We start from the raw sequence: 14,172 nt of genomic DNA, 5'->3' as shown, positions 1-14,172 counted from the left end.
CTTGTTCCGGGGAGGAAATCCTATTTCCCAAATGCCAAAAATCACCAAATTTTGCACAAAGGTCCAGTCCAATGCCAGATTGCCTCATGGTGACAATTTACTGTTTATAATTACAATAATTAAAGCTGCCTGGAGACAAAATCAGTTTAATCTATAGTTTAGGCTTCATAGGTCACGTTTGAAATTGCTGTTTGTTTAAAAGTTTGTTTTGATCTCCACTGTAAACATTCATTTGATTGACATTGTCAGAAAAGTTTTCACAATGCATTGTGGGATGTGGAGTCCCATAGACAGATGCATCGAATTGTTTTTACTTCATTCTTACCATGATTTCTTGTGTTTCTTCACCAGACTCAGAGAACAGTGATTTGACTGAGAATATATTTGCACTTTATTTAGATATTTACAGTTTAATTGTATATTTGTACACATACACCGGTGTGGAAATTCATGGAGTTTTTTTCAAACTTTGAACCACTTGTGATCCAGCAGTTTCTTTAACCCGTCTCGACAGGCAGGATCTTTTGTCAGGCACTGCATGGCAAAGACGTTTCCCCCTGGAGAGTAAAATGAAAGGAAGATTTTAGAACAGATTGTCTATAAATCAGGAGTGTCAAAGATTCAAAAAGAAGCTGCTATTTCTAATTTGACCAAAAGGGTCTCACCATAGTATATAAGACTGTTATTGGTGCACGTGCACTTATTTTCCTATCATGCCACAGTTTTAATAATATCAGAATTAGGGCTGTCACTTTAACGCGTTAATTGCGATCAATTAATTACAGAAAAAATTAACGCCATTAATCGCTTAATTTTTTTTCTTCTCATTACGCGCGTTCCTATTATACTCAATACTAATGCATCGGCTACAACAGTAGAACCTGAGAAGAAGTTTTTGTGCGCTTGAATTTTAGTTAAAAAAAAAAAAAAAACACATCAGATGGAAAACTAAAGCCCAGTTGTGTGCAAGAAACAGTGTGTGGATCAGTGGAGCTCTGCTAGCCTCCAGCCTTCCAGCGGAGCTCTACCACCTCAATGCTAACTATGTAGCAGCTAGCACATCAATGCTAACTATGTAGCAGCTAGCACGGACAGCGGTCCTTCGGACACTACAGTAGACCGAGTGGCCAGTCCACACTGGACAAGATGACAGGGTTCAGCGCCAAAATGAATAAATCCATGAGTTGTTAATGTTATTTTGATGTGCTAATTTACAGTACTGTGATTGATGGGTCTGTTTTATTTATTATATATATCTGAAGGAGAGAAAAGCAATGAAGACTGGAAATGTCTGTTAAAAACAATAAATCACTTTATAAAGCCCAATTTGTTATACATTATGTTTTCAATCTGCCACATTAATGTCATTTAAATGAAAACACCTTAAGTTGAGGGCATTTCTCAGCAAATTTAAGCATGATTAATTAATCGCACAATATTTTTAATCTATTGACAGCACTAATCAGAATGTACTTTCACTTATTGGCACAACAACGAAGGTAAAACGTTTTCAATCGTCATTATTTAGTGCTTATTATGCCATTATTATACTGGTTTGAACCACTTTGACACCCCTGCTGGACAGTATAGTCAAGTGTTTGTGTTTGCATGACTTACAAAAAGAGAGACTGTTTATGAACAGTGTTTCTCCTTTCATGTGTTCTTTTGTGCCATAGGGTTTGTGCGTGTACAGGTTATGAAGGAGGAGCCCGATCTGCCACACCGTGGTTTGTTCAGCCTGGTACTTCTTATGGCGGAGAAACTCCGGTGGGGCAAAAAACAAACTGTGTACCTAGAATCAAAAACAAATGGAACATAAAAAGCAGTACAACGAGAGTCAAAGAGGAAATTTTGTGGAATCTAAGATGTGCAACCAAGAAAAGAATTAAACACCAACCAGCAAATTGCTCATAGGGCACGTCTTTGACCCAATCACCACAGCCAAAGTCAATGATCTTTACGGATGGGGTTCCATTGGTGTTGGAAATCAGGACGTTTTCTGCTTTAATGTCCCTGTGGAACACCCCATTTTCATGCATTATGAAAGCTGCTTTGAGGATTTGCTGAATGATAACCTGTAACAGAAAGAGACAGAAGGGTTAGGGTAAGACTGTCTTTATACATATGTTTTATTTGCTAAATTAAACAAACTTCCACAATTTAGGATATCTGCAAAGAATAAACTTGGCACACACGGGAAAAAAACGATTATTAATACTAACTTTGAGTTGTTTAATGCATGCACATGCTAGCTCCTAAGCCCCATTACTCTCAAAGCTAAAGCTAGCCTGCAGGCTAACGCGAGGAAAGTTGTTGCTAGCGGTCTTGAAACATCGCAGGAGAAACGCAGCAAAAAACCACTCGGTAAAAAGCAAGGCAAGTCAAATTCTCTTATCTGAGAACATTTTGGGTTTGATGATGAAAGTGTTTTGTTTTGTGGCAATGTGAACATACTTGATTTTAGTGTTTGAAGGATTTTATTTATGATTAAGGAATACATTTTACATGTTTTGTACTAAAACTGAATAACGTATTTGGTTGACAAATAATCAAGATTTCAATTCTGACTAAAATAATGGTGATTATTATTGTTTTCTATAATCGAGGCAGCCTTAGGTTATGGGGCAGTGAGGGAGGAGGTTGGAGACACAGTGATTAAAGTCGTGCTTACCTTCACTTCCTGTTCCTGCATCTCTCCATTCTTCATTTTGCAGTAGTTATGCAGATCCATGGCATTGTCAGGAAGTTCCATAACTATGACCACCTCATCTTTAAGATCAACAATATCCACCAACTCAATGATTCCGGGGTTATATTTGCACCTTTCACCGAGGTTACCGGCCGCTTTCATCAACAGCAGCGTCTCCAAAACCTTCATCTCCCCATTCTGGAAGTTTAGAAAACAAACAGCCCATGTTTCAAAAACGAGCCCCAAATCTGAGAATTTCTGCAATCATTGATGAGAAAAATACTTACATCCACTTGACAGTATTTCACCTTGGCCTTTGGAATATGTTTTAGGGCTATCTGCAGGACAAAAATCAAGCATTTAATCACAACGTTCATGGTTTTTAAACACTAAAATCAGTGGGAATGTGTGTAAAATGTGATACACTTTTGGGTTTTTCAGAGTATTTTTGTAACATTTTTCACTGTCGTATCAAAACTGAAATCTGAACTAATCTGTTCTAACCGACTGATTATGACACTGGGCCAGGGTTGGAGTCAATTATAATTATAATTGTGTAATTGATAATAAATTACAATTATGACGTACCTATAATTGTAATTGAAATATGTGTTGCTGTTGTTACTGTAATTGAATTGAACATGGTAATTGTAATTGTCATGTCAATTCTATAAAAACTGTCATTTACGTTTAATTAAACGCAAACATGGGGAACAGGGTTACTGTTCTATGGCTTACACACACATAGTTAACATTTATTACTGTTTTATTATTCTGTTTTTATTGTAAACTTTTAAATAAAATAAATAATTATTATTATTAAAATATGTTTCATATCACGTTTACCTGTTGGTTCTCTTAAGGATCATTTTACCATTTTTTGGAAAAATGAAATCTAGGGATATACTGACAGAAAATAAGGCTCAGACTCCCACACCGAAAATATTAAACCTATATTTTCCTGGATAAAGAAGCCTAACAAGGAAACCAAGAGACGTGAAACAAATTAGGTGATAGATAATATTTTTTAGTGTATCTTACAGCTGATTTAAGACATGGTTCAAAACTGAAAAGAGATGCTAACACAAAAGAAGGGTCACGTTAATGGGGTGATTTATTAAAGGCACAGTAATTGTGGTTGATTGTAATTGAACTTTAGTAATTGAGAACAAAATTGTAATTTACCTTTAGGGGAAAAATAATAATTTAATTTTATAGTAATCGGAAAAAATGTTGGTCGCTGTAATCGTAATTGAGTTGTAAGTGAACATGGATAATGAAGACGTAAATGTAATTTTTAAAGGCTGAAAACACTAAAACTGTGTGTAAATTGTGTGTATAAACTTACAGATTTGCCATCAGACAGGTTAATACCGGCGTAGACGCTCCCAAAACCACCTTTACCGAGCAGAAACTGCTCCTTGTATAAATACTCAAAATCCTCTGCAAACACACAAACAGACACATTGGTTTGAAAATGCAACAATTTAGACGTTCGGACAGAAACGCACACACAACTGTAACTTCTAAAATGACTTCATGAACCATCAAAGATCAATCATTCATCAAAAATCCTGAATTTTAATGCATATTACCTTGGGCTGCACAATTGATCATATTTAATTTTGGTTGCCATAATTAAATTAACCTGATTGTTTGCAATATTTACCTTGAAAATACGGGTTCTACACTCGATAATAGTGTATTTTATATTGTTTAGCTTTGTTCATCTTACCTCTTTTTCGGATCCAGTCTTTCTCTGTTTCATCTAAACATGGTGAGTCAGGGTAAACCTGAGAATTGTCCTCCAAGAGAATGCAAGATGGAAGCTCCTGAAACCCCTCCACAACCTTTGGTTTCTTGCTGTTTGACAGTTGAACATTGTCTTCCTCAGCCTTTCTTTTCCGGCCCCTTCCCGTTGTGAGCAGCCGTCCTCATCCTTGAGTGGGCCCTCAAAGTGTCGTGGGATGGGTCCTTCTGAAAAAAGAAATTATATAAATCGATAAAGGCAATATTGTAATTTTCTATATTGCCAAAATACAAAGCGCAATATATCTTGAATCTTGATACATGGCCCAGTTCTAATACAGACTGAAGGGGTAAACATTATTAGAAGTACAATGAGTGCCTGCGATAATCACCACTACAGATAAGGCTTGTTTAGCTTTGTTCATCTTACCTCTTTTTCGGATACAGTCTTTCTCTGTTTCATTTAAACATGGTGAGTCAGGGTAAACCTGAGAATAGTCCTCCAAGAGAATACAAGATGGTAGCTCCTGAAACCCCTCCACAACCTTGGTTTCTTGCTGTTTGACAGTAAAACATTGTCTTGTCAGCCTTTCTTTTCCGGCCCCTTCCCGTTGTGAGCAGCCCGTCCTCATCCTTGAGTGGGCCCTCAAAGTGTCGTGGGATGGGTCCTTCTGAAAAGAAGAACATCAGCATGTTAGTGTGTCCTCCACATTTCTTGTATATTTCAATGATTAGAAGCCAATGTTAGCACCGCTTAGTGTTCACTTCTAACAGAAAAACACAACAATCTGTCCTTTTTCCAGGGTTGGGGTCAATTATAATTGATAATTAATTACAATTATAGCGTAGTTGTAACTTTAAATATCTGTTGTGTCGTGATCATAATTGAATTGTAATTGATTTCAGATGATTCACTTTGTAATTGTAACTACCCTGAAAATATTATAAAAATTGTTAATTATTAAAACTGGGGAACCATGTTACAGTTCTATGGACTGTTCTGCACATATGTAGTTAATCATCAGTGATTAAAATTAGTTTGATATCAAGCTTTCCAGCATTTTACCATTTAAAAAAAAACATTGAAATCAAGGGGTATATTGACAGAAAAAAACAAATTGTATTTTACAGCTGATTTAGAACCTGTTATTTTAAGAGATGCTAACGTTTATTAGGTCATTTATTTCAGGCTCAGTAATTGTGATTAATTGTAATTGATTGAACTTTAGTAATTGAGAACTAACCAAAACAAATAGATGAGAGACAAGGCTGTTATATAATATATATATAACCCTTGACATTTTTTGACTAATTTACAGCAAATAAATACACATTTATCACTGATTTAAAGCTAAAAGGTCAAATATACACTCCCAGTAAGTCTTCCCAGTAAAAAAATCTATTTTATAAAAAATCTAAATTACACAGAAAAACTGAGTTGTAAACACTAACCTTTGGTCAGGTTCTGTACATGCCCGGGAAACTTTCCTAGGAAATCCATGAATTCTGATGAGGCTTCAAATAACACTTACTTTCTGGATAATGTAGTTAAAATGACTATGAAGTTATGCAGTCAAAGATGAAAGCTCAAATGCTTCTATGGTTGTCATAGCAACCAAAGGTAAACAAACTGTTGATGTTCTATTTCTCAGTTTAACTGGTCTCCTGATTGGCTGTTGAGACTTGTGATTGTGAGCTACTGTGTTGGGGGGGTCGGGGGAGTGGGGGGGCTCTAAAATTGTAAATAATTAGATAATTAGATTATTATTCATAAATAATTATTCATATTTGTAAAAGTTTCAAAACCAATAAAAACATTTAAAATCAGCATTGAAAACATTTAAAATCAGCAAATCAGCAGTGAAAACATTTATTTTTAATATTACTAGTACAGTGCCGTCGGAAGTATACATTCATGTGGGAGCATAAGGGGTATAATTGTGGGTGCAAAATGTGGGTGAAATTTTCCTGGTTTAATTCTATGGGACATGTGCATGATAAATGTGTTTGTTGTTTGTTTTTTACTCACTTTTATATTTTTGTTTGGTGTATTTTTCTGTACTGTATTTTTTTGGAGTCGTGCATTTTTGTATCTTTCTGTTGTGTTTTTGTGCATTTTTTGTAAAATTATTGTTTTTTGTTGCATTTGTAGTGTTATTCTAGAGTCATTTTTTGTACTAATATTGTTTAGTTTTTTGTTTTATTTTACTCATGTTACGTCCCTAGTCTAGGGTAGGAACAAACATTTAAAAAAAACATTGAAATCAAGGGGTATATTGACAGAAAAAAAAAATTGTATTTTACAGCTGATTTAGAACCTGTTATTTTAAGAGATGCATGTTTATTAGGTCATTTATTTCAGGCTCAGTAATTGTGATTAATTGCAATTGATTGAACTTTAGTAATTGAGAACATAACCAAAACAAATAGATGAGAGACAAGGCTGTTATATATATATATATATATATATATATATATATAAAACCCTTGACATTTTTGACTAATTTACAGCAAATAAATACACATTTATCACTGATTTAAAGCTAAAAGGTCAAATATACACTCCTCTCTGAGAGAAGTGTTCCCAGTAAAAAAATCTAAATTACACAGAAAAACTGAGTTGTAAACACTAACCTTTGGTCAGGTTCTGTACATGCCCGGGAAACTTTCCTCGGAAATCCATGAATTCTGATGTGGCTTCAAATAACACTTACTTTCTGGATAATGTAGTTAAAATGACTATGAAGTTATGCAGTCAAAGATGAAAGCTCAAATGCTTCTATGGTTGTCATAGCAACCAAAGGTAAACAAACTGTTGATGTTCTATTTCTCAGTTAACTGGTCTCCTGATTGGCTGTTGAGACTTGTGATTGTGAGCTACTGTGTTGGGGGGTCGGGGGAGTGGGGGGGCTCTAAAATTGTAAATAATTAGAGAATTAGATATTATTCATAAATAATTATTCGATATTTGTAAAGTTTCAAAACCAATAAAAACATTTAAAATCAGCATTGAAAACATTTAAAATCAGCAAATCAGCAGTGAAAACATTTATTTTTAATATTACTAGTACAGTGCCGTCAGAAGTATACATTTATGTGGGAGCATAAGGGGTATAATTGTGGGTGCAAAATGTGGGTGAAATTTTCCTGGTTTAATTCTATGGGACATGTGCATGATAAATGTGTTTGTTGTTTGTTTTTTACTCACTTTTATATTTTTTTGTTTGGTGTATTTTTCTGTACTGTATGTTTTTTGGAGTCGTGCATTTTTGTATCTTTCTGTTGTGTTTTTGTGCATTTTTTGTAAAATTATTGTTTTTGTTGCATTTGTAGTGTATTCTAGAGTCATTTTTTGTACTAATATTGTTTAGTTTTTTGTTTTATTTTACTCATGTTACGTCCCTAGTCTAGGGTAGGAACAAACATTTAAAAAAAACATTGAAATCAAGGGGTATATTGACAGAAAAAAACCTATTGTATTTTACAGCTGATTTAGAACCTGTTATTTTAAGAGATGCTAACATTTATTAGGTCATTTATTTCAGGCTCAGTAATTGTGATTAATTGCAATTGATTGAACTTTAGTAATTGAGAACATAACCAAAACAAATAGATGAGAGACAAGGGTATATATATATATATATATATATATATAGATTAAAAACCCTTGACATTTTTTGACTATTTACAGCAAATAAATACACATTTAATCACTGATTTAAAGCTAAAAGGTCAAATATACACTCCCAGAAAGTCCTTCCCAGTAAAAAAAATCTATCTTATAAAAAATCTAAATTACACAGAAAAACTGAGTTGTAAACACTAATCTTTGGTCAGGTTCTGTACATGCCCGGGAAACTTTCCTAGGAAATCCATGAATTCTGATGAGGCTTCAAATAACACTTACTTTCTAAAGTAAAGTAGTTAAAATGACTATGAAGTTATGCAGTCAAAGATGAAAGCTCAAATGCTTCTATAGTTGTCATAGCAACCAAAGGTAAACAACTGTTGAGGTTCTATTTCTGAGTATTAACTGGTCTCCTGATTGGCTGTTGAGACTTGTGATTGTGAGCTACTGTGTTGGGGGGGTCGGGGGAGTGGGGGGGCTCTAAAATTGTAAATAATAGATACTTAGATTATTATTCATAAATAATTATTCAATATTTGTATAAGTTTAAAAACCAATAAAAACATTTAAAATCAGCAGTGAAAACATTTATTTTTAATATTACTAGTACAGTGCCTGTCAGAGTATAACATTTATGTGGAGCATAAGGGGTATAATTGTGGGTGCAAAATGTGGGTGAAATTTTCCTGGTTTAATTCTATGGGACATGTGCATGATAAATGTGTTTGTTGTTTGTTTTTTACTCACCTTTTATATTTTTTTTTTTTGGTGTATTTTCTTGTACTGTATGTTTTTTGGAGTCATGTGCATTTTTGTATCTTTCTGTTGTGTTTTTGTGCATTTTTTGTAAAATTATTGTTTTTGTTGCATTTGTAGTGTTATTGAGATACCATTGGTTATGATTTGGCGCTATACAAATAAAGATTGATTGATTGATTGATTGATTCTAGAGTCATTTTTTGTACTAATATTGTTTAGTTTTTTGTTTTATTTTACTCATGTTACATCCCTAGTCTAGGGTAGGAACAAACATTTAAAAAAACATTGAAATCAAGGGGTATATTGACAGAAAAAAACCTATTGTATTTTACAGCTGATTTAGAACCTGTTATTTTAAGAGATGCTAATGTTTATTAGGTCATTTATTTCAGGCTCAGTAATTGTGATTAATTGCAATTGATTGAACTTTAGTAATTGAGAACATAACCGAAACAAATAGATGAGAGACAAAGGCTGTTATATATATATATATATATATATATATATATATATATATATATATATATATATATAAAACCCTTGACATTTTTGACTAATTTACAGCAAATAAATACACATTTATCACTGATTTAAAGCTAAAAGGTCAAATATACACTCCCAGTAAGTCTTCCCAGTAAAAAAATCTATCTTATAAAAAATCTAAATTACACAGAAAAACTGAGTTGTAAACACTAACCTTTGGTCAGGTTCTGTACATGCCCGGGAAACTTTCCTCGGAAATCCATGAATTCTGATGAGGCTTCAAATAACACTTACTTTCTGGATAATGTAGTTAAAATGACTGTGAAGTTATGCAGTCAAAGATGAAAGCTCAAATGCTTCTATAGTTGTCATAGCAACCAAAGGTAAACAAACTGTTCTATTTCTCAGTATTAACTGGTCTCCTGATTGGCTGTTGAGACTTGTGATTGTGAGCTACTGTGTTGGGGGGGTCGGGGGAGTGGGGGGGCTGCAAATTTGTAAATAATTAGATAATTAGATTATTATTCATAAATAATTATTCGATATTTGTAAACGTTTCAAAACCAATAAAAACATTTAAAATCAGCATTGAAAACATTTAAAATCAGCAGTGAAAACATTTATTTTTAATATTACTAGTACAGTGCCCGTTGGAAGTATACATTCATGTGGGAGCATAAGGGGTATAATTGTGGGTGCAAAATGTGGGTGAAATTTTCCTGGTTTAATTCTATGGGACATGTGCATGATAAATGTGTTTGTTGTTTGTTTTTTACGCTCTTTTATATTTTTTTGTTTGGTGTATTTTTCTGTACTGTATGTTTTTTGTAGTCATGTGCATTTTTGTATCTTTCTGTTGTTAATTTTTTGTTGTTGTTGCCATTGTAGTGTTATTCTAGAGTCATTTTTGTATTAATATCGTTTAGTTTTTTGTTTTATTTTACTCATTTAGTATGTTTTTATTACAAATACTGTGTGTGTGTGTGTGTGTGTGTGTGTACATCCATCTCCTCTGTGCGTTATCTTTACACACACACGCGTCTTGCTAAGAGACACAGAAGTATCGCAACACCATTGTCACAACTCTCTCTAAACGGCTGTGTGTGCTCCGCATCAGCCGTGTGTGTGCGTGCGTGTGTTTACATTGTAGCTGCTAGCATCCTTTCTTAGCACATAGAATAATATATGAACACTTACCCTTGTGCAGAACAAACAATAATCAATGTAGAGACGTGTTCTTTTTTTTTTTAACCCAAACAACCTGCGACATGGTGACCTCATGAACCCAGAACCGGAAGTAGCGCGCTCTAACCGAGGGAGCTGTAATTATAAAATTAATGTTTGGACCGTTTTGCGTCACCAAATGACTCAAAATAACAGATTCACACACTCGGGGTATTTGGAACATGGATGAATAGCAGCTGATTCACAGTTCATCTGTTTCACCTTCAAAATGGATACCGAAGTCGTCTCTCAACAGATGGTGCGCTAGCGCCCCCTCACACCCTGAGGTCAAAAGTTGAATAGGTTTCATTTAGGGGCCGTCAGAAGTGAAATAAAATTAAAATAAACATTTTGAAAGACTAAATCACTCCAAAATAACAGATACACACACTTGGGGTATTTGGAACCCGTTGACCAAGTTTCAGGTCGAACTCGCACCGCATCAGGGAGATATTTGCTCCACACGCGCACGCACACACACACACACAGACGTCCCTTGCTTTTTAGATAGATTTTAAATATAAATCCAAAATGTTAAATCTAAATCTAAATGTTAAATCGAAATCAAAATGGAAAATCTAATTGTTAAATCTGAATCCAAATGTTAAATCGAAATGGTATATGTTAAATCTAAATTGTAAATGTTAAATCTAAATATAGATGTTAAAGGCTGAATCTAAACGGTGAATTTGCATATTAGCTAAATATGTAGTTTCACCTATGACATTTAGAATTAAATCTGAATGCTAAATCTAAATATTAAATATCACTAGTACAGGGCCCATCGGAGGTATGTATTCATATTGACATTAACAGGAGTTCCATAGTGTGGTTGGTTTTGGAATGACCAAATTACTACAAAATTACGGATGCACATATTCATTTGAATATTGTTCAAACAATATTGAATATTGTTCTGTTATTCGAGGTCTGGGCACAGCCTCAACTGCCAAGATTCTATTGTAAATTATATCCTGTGTTCTTTTTCTTCTTCTTGTTCCGGGGAGGAATCCTATTTCCCAAATGCCAAAAATCACCAAATTTTGCACAAAGGTCCAGTCCAATGCCAGATTGCCTCATGGTGACAATTTACTGTTATAATTACAATAATTAAAGCTGCCTGGAGACAAAATCAGTTTAATCTATAGTTTAGGCTTCATAGGTCACGTTTGAAATTGCTGTTTGTTTAAAAGTTTGTTTTGATCTCCACTGTAAACATTCATTTGATTGACATGGTCAGAAAAGTTTTCACAATGCATTGTGGGATGTGGAGTCCATAGACAGATTGCATCGAATGTTTTTACTTCATTCTTACCATGATTTCTTGTGTTTCTTCACCAGACTCAGAGAACAGTGATTTGACTGAGAATATATTTGCACTTTATTTAGATATTACAGTTTAATTGTATATTTGTACACATACACCGGTGGTGGAAATTCATGGAGTTTTTTCAAACTTGAACCACTTGTGATCCAGCAGTTTCTTTAACCCGTCTCGACAGTTAGGATCTTTTGTCAGGCACTGCATGGCAAGATGTTTCCCCTGGAGAGTAAACTGAAAGGAAGATTTTAGACCAGATTGTCTATAAATCAGGAGTGTCAAAGATTCAAAAGAAGCTTGCTATTTCTAATTGACCAAAAGGGTCTCACCATAGTATATAAGACTGTTATTGGTGCACGTGCACTTATTTTCCTATCATGCCACAGTTTTAATAGTATCAGAATTAGGGCTGTCACTCTTTTCTTCTCATTACGCGCGTTCCTATTATACTCAATACTAATGCATCGGCTACAACAGTAGAACCTGAGAAGAAGTTTTTGTGCGCTTGAATTTAGTTAAAAAAAAAAAAAAAAAACACATCAGATGGAAACTAAAGCCCAGTTGTGTGCAAGAAACAGTGTGTGGATCAGTGGAGCTCTGCTAGCCTCCAGCCTTCCAGCGGAGCTCTACCACCTCAATGCTAACTATGTAGCAGCTAGCACATCCATGCTAACTATGTAGCAGCTAGCACGGACAGCGGTCCTTCGGACACTACAGTAGACCGAGTAGGCCAGTCCACACTGGACAAGATGACAGGGTTCAGCGCCAACAAATGAATAAATTCCATGAGTTGTTAATGTTATTTTTGATGTGCTAATTTACAGTACTGTGATTGATGGGTCTGTTTTATTTATTATATATAATCTGAAGGAGAGAAAAAGCAATGAAGACTGGAAATGTCTGTTTAAAAACAATAAATCACTTTATAAAGCCCAATTTTGTTATACATTATGTTTTCAATCTGCCACATTAATGTCATTTTAAATGAAACACCTTAAGTTGAGGGCATTTCTCAGCAAATTTTAAGCATGATTAATTAATCGCACAATATTTTTATTCTATTGACAGCACTAATCATGACATGTACTTTCATTTATTGGCACAACAACGAAGGTAAAACGTTTTCAAATCGTCATTATTTAGTGCTTATTATGCCATTATTATTACTGGTTTGAACCACTTTGACACCCCTGCTGGACAGTATAGTCAAGTGTTTGTGTTTGCATGACTTACAAAAAGAGAGACTGTTTATGAACAGTGTTTCTCCTTTCATGTGTTCTTTGTGCCATAGGGTTTGTGCGTGTTACAGGTTATGAAGGAGGAGCCCGATCTGCCACACCGTGGTTTGTTCAGCCTGGTACTTTCTTATGGCGGAGAAACTCCGGTGGGGCAAAAATCCATGTACCTAGAATCAAAAACAAATGGAACATAAAAAGCAGTTACAACGAGGTCAAAGAGGAAATTTTGTTGAATCTAAGATGTGCAACCAAGAAAAGAATTAAACACCAACCAGCAAATTGCTCATAGGGACGTCTTTGACCCAATCACCACAGCCAAAGTCATGATCTTTACGGATGGGGTTCCATTGGTGTTGGAAATCAGGACGTTTTCTGCTTTAATGTCCCTGTGGAACACCCCAATTTTCATGCATTATGAAGCTGCTTTGAGGATTTGCTGAATGATAACCTGTAACAGAAAGAGACAGAAGGGTTAGGGTAAGACTGTCTTTATACATATGTTTTATTTGCTAAATTAAACAAACTTCCACAATTTAGGATATCTGCAAAGAATAAACTTGGCACACACGGGAAAAAAACGATTATTAATACTAACTTTGAGTTGTTTAATGCATGCACATGCTAGCTCCTAAGCCCCATTACTCTCAAAGCTAAAGCTAGCCTGCAGGCTAACGCGAGGGAAAGTTGTTGCTAGCGGTCTTGAAACATCGCAGGAGAAACGCAGCAAAAAACACTCGGTAAAACAGCAAGGCAAGTCAAATTCTCTTATCTGAGAACATTTTGGGTTTGATGATGAAGTGTTTTGTTTTGTGCAAATGTGAACATACTTGATTTTAGTGTTTGAAGGATTTTATTTATGATTAAGGAATACATTTTACATTGTTTTGTACTAAAACTGAATAACGTATTTGGTTGACAAATAATCAAGATTTCAATTCTGACTAAAATAATGGTGATTATTATTGTTTTCTATAATCGAGCAGCCTTAGGTTATGGGGCAGTGAGGGGAGGAGTTTGGAGACACAGTGATTAAAGTCGTGCTTACCTTCACTTCCTGTTCCTGCATCTCTCCATTCTTCAT

At 34.7% G+C, this 14,172-nt stretch overlaps 1 protein-coding gene across 1 annotated transcript; it reads right to left on the bottom strand.

Moving 5' to 3' along the window:
• Positions 1-462: 462 nt before the first annotated feature.
• On the bottom strand, positions 463-4,863 carry LOC114476903 (serine/threonine-protein kinase pim-1-like). The gene is made up of 8 exons (XM_028468905.1): positions 4,818-4,863; positions 4,425-4,622; positions 4,038-4,132; positions 2,977-3,027; positions 2,672-2,887; positions 1,962-2,075; positions 1,618-1,792; positions 463-557 (listed from the first exon to the last, which is right to left on the bottom strand). Exons 1-8 carry the CDS (start codon positions 4,861-4,863, stop codon positions 463-465), a joined length of 990 nt encoding a protein of 329 aa, XP_028324706.1.
• Positions 4,864-14,172: the final 9,309 nt, after the last annotated feature.

The sequence above is a fragment of the Gouania willdenowi genome, chromosome 15 (assembly GCF_900634775.1).
Source record: "Gouania willdenowi chromosome 15, fGouWil2.1, whole genome shotgun sequence".
Lineage (NCBI taxonomy): Eukaryota > Metazoa > Chordata > Actinopteri > Blenniiformes > Gobiesocidae > Gouania > Gouania willdenowi.
The sequence above is the reverse complement of the archived record's forward strand: the minus strand, read 5'-3'. Positions and strand labels throughout refer to the sequence as shown.

Excerpts from the sequence above, each read along its gene's own strand:
- LOC114476903 (XM_028468905.1), bottom strand. The coding sequence starts at position 4,863 with ATGAACAAAGCTAAACAAGCCTTATCTGTAGTGGTGATTATCGCAG. Across the intron at positions 4,623-4,817 it reads TGTAGTGGTGATTATCGCAG|GACGGCTGCTCACAACGGGA; the intron begins GCACTCATTGTA and ends CTCAAGGATGAG. Across the intron at positions 2,076-2,671 it reads TGCAGGAACAGGAAGTGAAG|GTTATCATTCAGCAAATCCT; the intron begins GTAAGCACGACT and ends TTTCTGTTACAG.